The 13,032-nt window shown below is 45.3% G+C and overlaps 1 protein-coding gene across 2 annotated transcripts; it reads left to right on the forward strand.

Moving 5' to 3' along the window:
* The first annotated feature begins 1,793 nt into the window (after positions 1–1,793).
* On the forward strand, positions 1,794–12,666 carry mis18a (MIS18 kinetochore protein A). Of its 2 annotated transcripts, none has more exons than XM_064982526.1 (6): positions 1,794–2,085; positions 6,369–6,438; positions 7,164–7,286; positions 7,762–7,864; positions 9,607–9,761; positions 12,554–12,666. In XM_064982526.1, exons 1-5 carry the CDS (start codon positions 1,848–1,850, stop codon positions 9,682–9,684), a joined length of 612 nt encoding a protein of 203 aa, XP_064838598.1. In that variant the 5' UTR covers positions 1,794–1,847; the 3' UTR covers positions 9,685–9,761; positions 12,554–12,666. The 2 variants fall into 2 exon arrangements, with proteins under 2 accessions (XP_064838598.1, XP_064838599.1); XM_064982527.1 differs by having other exon boundaries at positions 9,607–9,738.
* Positions 12,667–13,032: the final 366 nt, after the last annotated feature.

The raw sequence follows: 13,032 nt of genomic DNA on the forward strand, positions 1-13,032 counted from the left end.
GAGAAAAGGCTGACCCGAGAACTGCTAAACTCAACACTAACTACAGGTGAATAATGAGAAAATGCTGACCTGAGAACTGGTCAACTCAACACTAACTACAGGTGAATAATGAGAAAATGCTGACCCGAGAACTGGTCAACACTAACTACAGGTGAATAATGAGAAAAGGCTGACCCGAGAACTGGTCAACACTAACTACAGGTGAATAATGAGAAAAGGCTGACCCGAGAACTGGTCAACACTAACTACAGGTGAATAACTGCTTATTGTAAAGTCTACACAATGTCTCCCCCTTGTGGCAGTAAGAATACTTTGGTAACTTTATGACCAATATGTTGTTTTTGTTGGAGTGGATAATAATGGGATGGAAATCCTTTTGGGTTACATGTCCGTAGGAAAAGCTGATATTCGCATAACAACGTTGTTGGTTGAAGTGTCTTTATCTCATTGTTCAATCATTGTCGCCGGTATTCGTCATGTACTCAAACGCAAGGCTATTTTCCTGTAATGCAGACTTTTACTTTCTACAAGAGACTCATGCTTGTCCTTCCGATCTATCTTTTTGGAAAAATCAATGGGGTAAAGATATCTGGTTATCATATGGCAACAACCACTCTGCAGGTGTAGCAGTTTGAAGAGATGCATTTAAAGGGAAGGTCATCAGTAGTAAGACTCCCCACTCTGCAGGTGTAGCAGTTTTAAGAGATGCATTTAAAGGGAAGGTCATCAGTAGAAAGACTCCCCACTCTTAATGAAATAAAAAAATAAGGATAGTTTTATTTTTATTATTTCTCCTTTCTTATTGTTATTGGTCACACAAGTTATGGCACTTCACATAAATAAGGATAGTTTTAGGGATATTCATATACAAGACAAAGAGATAAAATGTTCACAATTGGCTGACGACAACACCATTTTTCTGAAAGATCATGCCTTCTCACATGTATCAGGTTTATCTCTTAATATTAGGTGCTATTCTTCTCTTAGGAGAATATAACATATATAATATATAATATAACTCCCAAGTGCAACTGTTGAGGATTTTGTAGCCTCAATACAATGCTAAAATGTACTGGAATGCAGCCCTAGGACAAGGTAACTGGAACAATGTGTCGTTGTTGTCTGGTAAATGTTGTATATCTAATAAGGTGAAAGAAGTATCATACAAACTCATTCATAGAATCTACCCTGTAAAGACCTTTATCATACACAGATTCTAATTAGCTGTTGATAACAAATGTGTATTTTGTGGTTGTGACCCAGAGACTCTTCACCATTTATTTAGGGACTGCTCTTCTGTCAGAAGATTTTGGAGTTAGAAGATTTTATTTTAAAAGAAACGACTATTAATGTTAATTTGAAAGACTGATATTATGTTTTATTTTGAACCAAATGATATGGACCCTGATTGAACTTTCATTGTTCAGTTGTTTATCTTTCCTGGAAGATTCTTTGTCTATAAAATGAAGTGGGCAGAAAACAAACCCCTTTTCACATGATTTAAGATTGATTTCAAAATAATATTTCAATTCTTCAGTAAATGTAAAAACAAAAAAGCAATACGCACCATAAAAGTATTTGACAAATCGAAAATGAATCTCGATTTGTAATACCCGTCTGTTAGGTTTATGTACTCTTGTTTGTATATTTCTGAGGGGGTTTGTATTTGTTGTGTTCAAAATAAAATTAAAAAATAATTAAAACAAATAAATAATAATATATTTTTTTTTAATTAAAAAAATGATGACATGAAACTTCCGCTTTTCTTTTTTAGGCGGGCCGGGCCGTATGACGTATTTCCTGCGACTGTCTCTCGCCAAACCCGCCCAAGTTCGAAAAAAAGAAACATGTCGGGGAGAAGAGCACTTTGCAAAGATTCAAACGTGACATATGAAGTCACCGTCAACGATGGAGTTTATGCTGACTCAACCATCATTAAGGACAACTCTAAACAAGGGAAGTTCGTAGAAGACGATGATAGCGACCCACCGGTCGTCTTTTTCTGCGGTAGTTGCAAGTTGCCTGTGGGTGACTCGCTGTCTTGGGCTGGGAGTGAGGACGAACAAAATCAAATACTGCTGAAACGTAAGTTGCTGGCGGACTACATTGTAGATTTGGATAGTGTGATAGCCTTGGTTGTGTCAGAATACAATGCATTACTCGTTGTCGTGTCTGTTTTGACACTGAACAATGGCATTGAGAAGTGCCCCGCTGCAGCGCCCGGCTTTCCCAGATGTCGAAACGAGGTTCAAATTGTATTTGTCATCTGCGCCGAATACAACAGATGTTGACTTGACCGTGAAGTATTTCACTTTACAGTGGGAGTCCTTTCCCAACAATGCAGAGTTAATTAAAGATGCAAAATGCAGACATCGCTCCGTCTGACATTTCCTGGTTACTACAATTTATAAAAGTTGGCCTCATTTCAGTTCTGTGACAAAACGAACAAGGATAGCATGTAGAGGAGAATCATTTGTACCTTAACTACTGTGAAATATATTTTGCTTCGTCCAAAATAATGTATTTTCAGCTGTTTTGAAACGGATGTACAAAACCAAAAAGTAAAAGATGCTAAAAACGGAAGCTAATCGCGGGAAGCGTGCAGAACAGATCTACCGCTTCTTAGACTTGCTTTCAATGACACATCTGTTACACACTTATGTGCATTTGTTCTGGTCTCCTTAAAGAAAAATGACTTTGCAGATTAGAAATACCATTAATATAACTAACATGATTCGTTAGAATCAGAGCGGTTTGTTTGTTCTACATAATACGTTTTTGGACCCCGAAGAATGATGTCGGACGAGCCGGGCTGCGTTCCGACGGGCTGTCTAACTTCCAGGTACAAATGTATTTATTAAGAATCCTCGTTCGCTGCTGCCGCAAGAGGAACATTGTCCGATGTTGAGATGTGTGTTACTTGAACCTTGTGAAGCATTTATTTGGGTTGCAATTTCTGAGGCTTTGTAACTAATGAACTTATCCTCTGCAGCAGAGGTAACTCTGGGTCTTCCTTTCCTGTGGCGGTCCTCATGAGAGACAGTTTCATCATAGCGCTTGATGGTTTTTGTGACTGCACTTGAAGTAACTTTCAAAGTTGTTTACATCTTCAGGATTAATTGACCGTGTCAAATGTTGGTCGGTCCTCCTGCTGAATGCAGCCCGGCTTGTCCGACGTCATCGGTCCCTACCCATATGAAAGTAGCTACAACAGTGGAATTTGTTGTTTCCTTCAAAATAAAAGTCCCTCCTCCACTTTGATTTGTCACATGTGCAGAATACCACGGGTGTGGATTTAAGCATCAAATGCTTTGCTTACGAGCCCTTCCCAAGGATGCAACGTTAGCTCCATTCTTGTGTATTCTATGTTAATATTTCGCTATCTACAAGGAGTACCAAATGAACCAGTGGAATTATGCCATATTTGGACTAAGTAGTGCTAAACAAGGTTGGAATGTTGCATCATTTAAAATTACAATTCGTTTGACAACTAACAAAACTGTTAATCCCACAGTGGATGTGTTGGACTGTAATTACATCGAGGGTGTGTTGGACTGTAATTACATCGAGGGTGTGTTGGACTGTAATTACATCGAGGGTGTGTTGGACTGTAACTACATCGAGGGTGTGTTGGACTGTAACTACATCGAGGGTGTGTTGGACTGTAACTACATCGAGGGTGTGTTGGACTGTAACTACATTGAGGGTTTTGAAAGTATTCAGACCCCTTGACTTTTTCCACATTTTGTTACTTTACAAATTGAATTTAAAATAGATTAAATTAAAAAAAATACTCTGCAATCTACACACAATACCCCATAAGGACAAAGCAAAAACAAGTTTTGGGGAAATGTTTTTAAATGTATTACAAATAAACAACAGATACCGTATTTACATAAGTATTATACTCTAAATCAAGCTCAGGTGCATCCTGTTTCCATTGATCATCCTTGATGTTTCTATAACTTGGAGTCCACCTGTGGTAAATTCAATTGATTTGGGAAGGCACACACCTGTCTGTATAAGGTCCCACAGTTGACAGTGCATGTCAGAGCAAAAACCAAGCCCTGGGGTTGAAGGAATTGTCCGTAGAGCTCTGAGACACGATTGTGTCGAGGCCCTTTGGGGATTTCTACAACTTGATTGGAGGTCAACTGTGGGCCTTGAGTAGCCCAGCCAGAACCCGGACTTGAACCCGATCGAACATCTCTGGATAGACCTGAAACTAGCTGTGCAGCGACGCTCCTCGTCCAACCTGTGGAGCGTGTGCCAAGCTTGTGTGCCAAGCTTGTAGTGTCATACCCAAGAAGACTTCACGTAGTCACTGCCAAAGTACTAAGTAAAGGGTGTCAATACTTATGTACATGTGATATTTTAATAAATGAACACAATTCTAAACATGTTTTTGCTTAGTCATTATTGGGTATTGTGTGTAGATTGAGGAAAAACCTACTTATTCACATTTTGGTACAACGCTGTAACCTAAAACAAAATGTGGAAAAGGGTAAGAGGTCTGAGTCCGTCCCGAAAGTCGTGTTTATGAACCGTACAGCCCGAACCCTTTTCATGTGTAAAATCCATAGGTATTACACTGCTCAGTAACACCCACAGTACACTACTATGTAGAGTCCACACACACATTACTGTCTTGGGTCTATTGCAGGTCTCTGAAACTACTGTGAAATTAGCCTTATTAGCTCTGAATGATCAATACATGTAATAAATTGACTGGTGAGCTAATGCAGTGGGTTTAATCTAGTTGGTGACCCCTGCCCTACTCAGTGGGTTAGTTAATCTAGGTGATGACCCCTGCCCTGCTCAGTGGGTTAGTTAATCTAGTTGATGACCCCTGCCCTACTCAGTGGGTTAGTTAATCTAGTTGGTGACCCCTGCCCTGCTCAGTGGGTTAGTTAATCTAGTTGGTGACCCTTGCCCTACTCAGTGGGTTAGTTAATCTAGTTGGTGACCCCTGCCCTGCTCAGTGGGTTAGTTAATCTAGTTGGTGACCCCTGCCCTACTCAGTGGGTTAGTTAATCTAGTTGGTGACCCCTGCCCTGCTCAGTGGGTTAGTTAATCTAGTTGGTGACCCCTGCCCTGCTCAGTGGGTTAGTTAATCGAGTTGGTGACCCCTGCCCTGCTCAGTGGGTTAGTTAATCTAGTTGATGACCCCTGCCCTACTCAGTGGGTTAGTTAATCTAGTTGGTGACCCCTGCCCTACTCAGTGGGTTAGTTAATCGAGTTGGTGACCCCTGCCCTGCTCAGTGGGTTAGTTAATCTAGTTGGTGACCCCTGCCATGCTCAGTGGGTTAGTTAATCTAGTTGGTGACCCCTGCCATGCTCAGTGGGTTAGTTAATCTAGTTGGTGACCCCTGCCCTGCTCAGTGGGTTAGTTAATCTAGTTGGTGACCCCTGCCCTACTCAGTGGGTTAGTTAATCTAGTTGGTGACCCCTGCCCTGCTCAGTGGGTTAGTTAATCGAGTTGGTGACCCCTGCCCTGCTCAGTGGGTTAGTTAATCGAGTTGGTGACCCCTGCCCTGCTCAGTGGGTTAGTTAATCTAGTTGGTGACCCCTGCCCTGCTCAGTGGGTTAGTTAATCTAGTTGGTGACCCCTGCCCTGCTCAGTGGGTTAGTTAATCTAGTTGGTGACCGCTGCCCTGCTCAGTGGGTTAGTTAATCTAGTTGGTGACCCCTGCCCTGCTCAGTGGGTTAGTTAATCTAGTTGGTGACTCCTGCCCTGCTCAGTTTGTTAGTTAATCTAGTTGGTGACCCCTGCCCTGCTCAGTGGGTTAGTTAATCTAGTTGGTGACCGCTGCCCTACTCAGTGGGTTAGTTAATCTAGTTGGTGACCCCTGCCCTACTCAGTGGGTTAGTTAATCTAGTTGGTGACCCCTGCCCTGCTCAGTGGGTTAGTTAATCTAGTTGGTGACCCCTGCCCTGCTCAGTGGGTCAGTTAATCTAGTTGGTGACCCCTGCCCTGCTCAGTGGGTTAGTTAATCTAGTTGGTGATCCCTGCCCTGCTCAGTGGGTTAGTTAATCTAGTTGGTGACCCCTGCCCTGCTCAGTGGGTTAGTTAATCTAGTTGGTGACCCCTGCCCTACTCGGCGTTTCTGAATTGACACTAATCTCGCACGCAAAAGTTCGACTCCGTTTTGGGATTTCAGTTTTAATCGTTTATAAAAAAAGTATTTACAATGATCCCCTGTTCCATGTGCCACAGCGAGGGGTACATGATGGAATTGGCCACAAACACATCTTGGATCAGGCTTATGTCTAAGGACAAGACCGATTTGATTTCCTAATTAGATATTGTTCTCCCAATTTCCCAAAGAGACTGAACAATTCCCTCTGTTTTTCTTTCTTTCTTGCAGGTGTCAGTGACAATGTTTTGGTTGGCAAAGAAACTCACTTCTCCGGTACCTGTAAGAAGGATCGAGGCTGGTAAGCGAGCGTAGGTCTGTTAGCGTATGTCTGTTTGTCTAGCTAGCTGCTAATAACCTCTGCCAAATTCCACAATGTTTAACTTCGTCATGGACAGAATGTTCTTATTAAATCGAATCTAATATTAACCCAGAAGTAAAATATTGCGTAATTTGGTCAGCTGTGTGAACTTTCACGTGAACGCGCGTCACGAGCTCGTGGCTTTCTGGCAGACCCCTGACTCATTCCCCTTTTCCAGCTGACAAAATTTGTGACGCCACAGCCCTACCCCATCCTACTGACCATTCTGTCATTCCCCTGTTACAGCCTGAAAGTCCCCCTGACCTGCCGTGTGATACCCCCCCCCGACCTGACCTGCCGTGTGATATCCCCCTGACCTGCCGTGTGATATCCCCCTGACCTGCCGTGTGATATTCCCCCCCCCCCGACCTGCCGTGTGATATTCCCCCCCCTGACCTGCCGTGTGATATTCCCCCCCCGACCTGCCGTGTGATATCCCCCCTGACCTGCCGTGTGATATTCCCCCCTGACCTGCCGTGTGATATTCCCCCCCCCCCCCGACCTGTCGTGTGATATGCCCCCCCCTGACCTGCCGTGTGATATTCCCCCCTGACCTGCCGTGTGATATTCCCCCCCCTGACCTGCCGTGTGATATCTCCCCCCCCCTGACCTGCCGTGTGATATCTCCCCCCCTGACCTGCCGTATGATATTCCCCCTGTTACAGCCTTGAAGTCCCCCTGACCTGTCTTGGCTGCAGCTCTCTGCTTGGCATGGTCTACATCTCTACACCCAGGAAACTGGACCACCTCAGGTCTCTGTTCTGCCTCAATGTGACTGCCATAGAGAGGTGAGTGATGTGGGGGGGGGGGGCAGTCTGAGCAGGACTTAAACCAATGACTGATATAGTTGTAGTACTTACAGTGGGGGAATTTAAACATTGACTGTTAAATATTGGAGATTTACACAATGTTTATGCAGCACGTGTTGTCCTGTTTTCATGGCAACGGGCCACAAATCTTGTTGCTATGATTGATAAACTCCCATTTCTTTTAGTTGAAATACCAACTTTTTTTTTTTATTGTTCATATTCTTTGTAGATCTGTGTGGAAATATGTATCTCTCAGTGTGCTCTCACACCGAGACAACATTACACAGCATCTCTGACACTCAAGATGACAAATCATGTTGCCAGTAGTAACAGCCCCGCTAAAATATTTTGGATGGATTTACGAGACAATAGTTTGTCTATTCTGTTGGCTTTAAAAAAAAAAATGTTTTTAAGTAATTTGTATTGATGTAAAATCATTCTGTGGTCCGTGCAGTTATGTCCTGGGGTCTTCCAGTCAGCAGGTGGCAGCAGTGAGCCCCAAGCAGCAGCCAGTCACTCTGGAGTACAGACAGGCCGTAGAGCGACAGCTGGATGAGGTAACCCTCTTTGAACTGTGAATCTTCCCATTAGTTCACTACTGTTGATCAGGGCTCTGTCATGTGTGTTTGAAGAAGGTATTACTTGCAATGATCTCGTGGTAGTGGATTGGTTAAGACACACCCACATCAAACCACGCCTCTCTCAAAACACCCACCCACATCAAACCACGCCTCTCTCAAAACACCCACCCACATCAAACCACGCCTCTCTCAAAACACCCACCCACATCAAACCACGCCTCTCTCAAAACACCCACCCACATCAAACCACGCCTCTCATCAAAACACCCACCCACATCAAACCACGCCTCTCTCAAAACACCCACCCACATCAAACCACGCCTCTCTCAAAACACCCACCCACATCAAACCACGCCTCTCTCAAAACACCCACCCACATCAAACCACGCCTCTCTCAAAACACCCACCCACATCAAACTACCCCTCTTTACTTTAGTAATTTCATGCCATACATTTATATTGAAGTGAAACTTCAAAGTTGTGCCCATTGATGAGGACATGTTGTCTGGTGGACATCTGGTCTGGTGGAGAGACGTGCCAAACTGGGTCTTCGTTAGCCAATAGAGAGAGACCCGGGACATTGGCCTTCTGGTTAATCAGCTTAATCTACGAACCAATCATCTCCCACAGCAACTTCCTCCTAACCTTCCCTGTACCTCGCAGTCGTGTGATTCGCCAAAAAGTGAAATGACAAGAACTTTACTCAGTACGTCAGTCCTATAGATCCCAGGCTTATAGGCTTGGAGACGAGGTTATTGACGAGCCAATCGTAGACACGAGGTTGATAGAGGAGTTGCCTTGATGGCACACTGGTACTCAGGCTTGTTCTTTGTCTGCTTAGTACCTGTGTTTGTCCACTAGATGGTGGTGTTGCTCAGGAACGCTCGTCAGACACTCCTCGATACTGTACCAGCAGGAACAATAGAATGTCCTTCTCCGTTTGTTTCTGCCTCTGTCTCGCTGTGTGTGTGTGTGTGTGTGTGTGGTCTGACTTAAGGTGTCAGCATGCTTCCCAGCTGAAACAGTTCGGCAGCGTTTGTGCATACATTATGATGATATTTTGGACTCTGCCCGGGGGCTACGGACTCGGGCCGGGGTTTTATCTGCTGTTCCGGCACACCTTTTTCTGGAGGCAAACTGAAGGTCGGAAACCGACGCCCCTTCGTCAGTGATTGGTCAACAGTGGGAATTCTTCAATCAAGTCTTTGCATGAAAACAACAAGTTCTCTCGTTGAACTCTTTCATAGAAAAATACTTCACCAGTCGTCTTAGTTCGATGTCAAATTGTGTCACCTAAGATCTCTTCAGCAAAAATGTAAATTAATGGCCGATTTTCTCGAGTTACGGGATCTTGGATTAATTCTATTTTGAAGAAGTGTATACCGACTACGCCGACTCAAAATGGACAAACTACTATTGCCGCTTTTCAAGCCAAGGTGTTTTAATGCGAACAAACTCGTTAGACTCGACGCCAGCTGAACTGTGACGTGCTCAGACACTTGTTTCTTAATGTATTCTGTCTGAGAGGCAGAGACCATGTTTGGGTTTTCCACCTTGTAAATTTAACGACTTCTCATCCTCTCCTTCCCTCCCTCTCTCCCTCTGTTCTCTATCCCCATCTGTCTCTCCTCCTCCCTCTCCTCTGTCCCTCCCTCCTTCCTCTCTTTCCCCTCCTCCCTCCCTTCTCTCATCTCCCTCCCCTCTTTCCCCCTCTCTAGATTAAGGTGGTGACTCTGTCTATGGGGCAGAGGTTGTTGGTGCTGGAGGGTGACCAGCAGAGTAAAAGTCAGATGTGATGATGCATCTTGACAGTGATGGACCACACTACGTCATGGGGGTGGCCCAGTGAGGTCTCTCATACACACAGTACTAAGTAACTCAACCCTCCCTCCCCACTTTGCCCCCCCCCCCGACGCTTCACCCTCTACCCCCCTTTGTTAGTTCTGATGGGGAACAAACAGCCACAACCTGTTTGTTCCACAAATAGGGTGCCATTTGTGATTAAGTCATTGTTCCCTCCAAGCGGTTTGTGATTTATGTCATGTTGAGACTGTTCTGTGTGTTAGAACTCATAGTTTGGATACTGTTAACTGCTCTCATAGATCACGTGACTCTAAACAAAACATTCAGAAATAGAAACATGTCCTGTTGTCTTAAAGATATGCTTCCATTCTCTTTGTCTATGATGGAATTGTATTCAACACGCATTTTCTGTTTCTGTTTAGTCCTTGACTGAGTTTAGTCTGTTTGAGAAACTGCCCCAAAATGTTGAACCTAATTCCATCATAAATAGCTGGCTAACTCCTTGATCCTGCTTTGTAGTTTCCCCTACTGGACAAGGCTTGTCTGGGGGAAACCAGGCCTTTATATCCCCTACTGGACTAGGCTTGTCTGGGGGAAACCAGGCCTTTATATACCCTACTGGACTAGGCTTGTGTCTGGGGGAAACCAGGCCTTTATATCCCCTACTGGACTAGGCTTGTGTCTGGGAAACCAGGCCTTTATATCCCCTACTGGACTAGGCTTGTGTCTGGGGGAAACCAGGCCTTTATATCCCCTACTGGACTAGGCTTGTCTGGGGGAAACCAGGCCTTTATATCCCCTACTGGACTAGGCTTGTCTGGGGGAAACCAGGCCTTTATATCCCCTACTGGACTAGGCTTGTGTCTGGGGGAAACCAGGCCTTTATATCCCCTACTGGACTAGGCTTGTGTCTGGGGGAAACCAGGCCTTTATATCCCCTACTGGACTAGGCTTGTGTCTGGGGGAAACCAGGCCTTTATATCCCCTACTGGACTAGGCTTGTCTGGGGAAACCAGGCCTTTATATCCCCTACTGGACTAGGCTTGTGTCTGGGGGAAACCAGGCCTTTATATCCCCTACTGGACTAGGCTTGTGTCTGGGGGAAACCAGGCCTTTATATCCCCTACTGGACTAGGCTTGTGTCTGGGGGAAACCAGGCCTTTATATCCCCTACTGGACTAGGCTTGTGTCTGGGGGAAACCAGGCCTTTATATCCCCTACTGGACTAGGCTTGTGTCTGGGAAACCAGGCCTTTATATACCCTACTGGACTAGGCTTGTGTCTGGGGGAAACCAGTCCTTTATATCCCCTACTGGACTAGGCTTGTGTCTGGGGAAACCAGGCCTTTATATCCCCTACTGGACTAGGCTTGTGTCTGGGGGAAACCAGGCCTTTATATCCCCTACTGGACTAGGCTTGTCTGGGGGAAACCAGGCCTTTATATCCCCTACTGGACTAGGCTTGTCTGGGGGAAACCAGGCCTTTATATCCCCTACTGGACTAGGCTTGTCTGGGGGAAACCAGGCCTTTATATCCCCTACTGGACTAGGCTTGTCTGGGGGAAACCAGGCCTTTATATCCCCTACTGGACTAGGCTTGTGTCTGGGAAACCAGGCCTTTATATCCCCTACTGGACTAGGCTTGTGTCTGGGGGAAACCAGGCCTTTATATCCCCTACTGACTTCAATTCAGACATCATTCAAGCTATTATTTTCCACTTTGTTGTTCAAAGTGATTTATATAAATAAAGTTATATAAAACATGATTCCTTTTTGTTTTGGTATTTTTATTTTTTATAGTTGACATTAGAAAGCAGTTTTTCAGGGACAGAAGCACGTGGGTAAGGGGGCGGGGCCGTCTGGTGTTTACATGTTTGCTGTATATTTACCAACAACAGTCTAATGTGCCTCCCTACACAACAGCCCTTGGAGCTGACCTCCCCTCATGTTCCCTCCCCCACCACGCGGTTTCAGTGTGCTGCCATAACAACAGCTAGATTCTAGAGGATGACGTGGTGGTCCAACCAGCTGTATCCACCCGTATCCAGGGGCAGGTTGCTATGGTAATAAAAAAGGAGCGCGTGCTGTGTTTTGCTGAGCGCCTGTTACCATCTCACCAGCGATTTCCAAGGTGAAAAAAAGCCTGTAAGTCAACACACACTCGGGGTGTAGGGGAGGAGACTGGTCTGTCTCACCGAGCCTGATGGGCCTAATCCCTGTGGGTGTGTGAGATGGTGTTTTTAACCCCTCCCTGACTCCCCTCTCCATTCCTCAAGCTCTCGTCACTCTATCGCCCCGTAAACACAACATTATCTGTCCGGACGCGTGGTCTTTGTTCCCAGCAGGACATCTTTTTCTGTTCCCCCAGTAGAGGCTGGGTTGTCTGGGTACAGGCCAGCTGGTGGAGAGGCCAGCTGGGGAGAGGGGAGCTGGTGGAGAGAGCTGTTTCTGCTCCCCCAGTAGAGGCTGAGTTGTCTGGGGAGAGGGGAGCTGGTGGAGAGAGCTGTTTCTGCTCCCCCAGTAGAGGCTGAGTTGTCTGGGGAGAGGGGAGCTGGTGGAGAGAGCTGTTTCTGCTCCCCCAGTAGAGGCTGAGTTGTCTGGGGAGAGGGGAGCTGGTGGAGAGGCCAGCTGGGGAGAGGGGAGCTGGTGGAGAGAGCTGTTTCTGCTCCCCTAGTAGAGGCTGAGCTGTCTGGGTACAGGCCAGCTGGGGACAGTGGAGCTGGTGGAGAGACCTGGATGTGATCTGTTACGACCTCATAAGGCATTAGGGAGGATTATCTTGACTCCCTGGTTGGTTCTTTTGTTTGTTTTGATACATTGAATGGGAATATTGTGAACCCATTTTTTTTACCTCCTGTTTCAGGAAGTGATGTCACTGAGTACTGCCCATAACTATGCCCCCACCTGGGATATGGATGCCTGATGAAGAATTTAAGGGTCAAAACGTTGTTAATAAATATCACCTGGGAGCACGAACAGTGGTGTGTGGCGTTCTCCTTTCTGTTTTCCTGTTTTGTTTATCATGATTTGAGGGCCCATTAATTAATGTGTGAGACGTCAACAGCAACCTAAAGGAAAATCCTCTGCATTAACAGCAGAGTCATATATATTTCCTCAATGAAAACGACGTACTGAGCAAACGTCAAACTGGATTTTTAACAAACTGCTGTACAACCGACCACGTATTCACCCTGCACACCCTAATTGAAAAACAAACCAAAACGAAGACGGTCTTCTCATGCTTGACTTCAAAAAAACCTTTTGACTCAATTTGGAATGAGGGTCTGCTATACAGATTGATGCAATGTGGTGTTTGGGAGGAGAAACATTACATAACATCCA

This window comes from Oncorhynchus masou, chromosome 12 (genome assembly GCF_036934945.1).
Source record: "Oncorhynchus masou masou isolate Uvic2021 chromosome 12, UVic_Omas_1.1, whole genome shotgun sequence".
Lineage (NCBI taxonomy): Eukaryota > Metazoa > Chordata > Actinopteri > Salmoniformes > Salmonidae > Oncorhynchus > Oncorhynchus masou.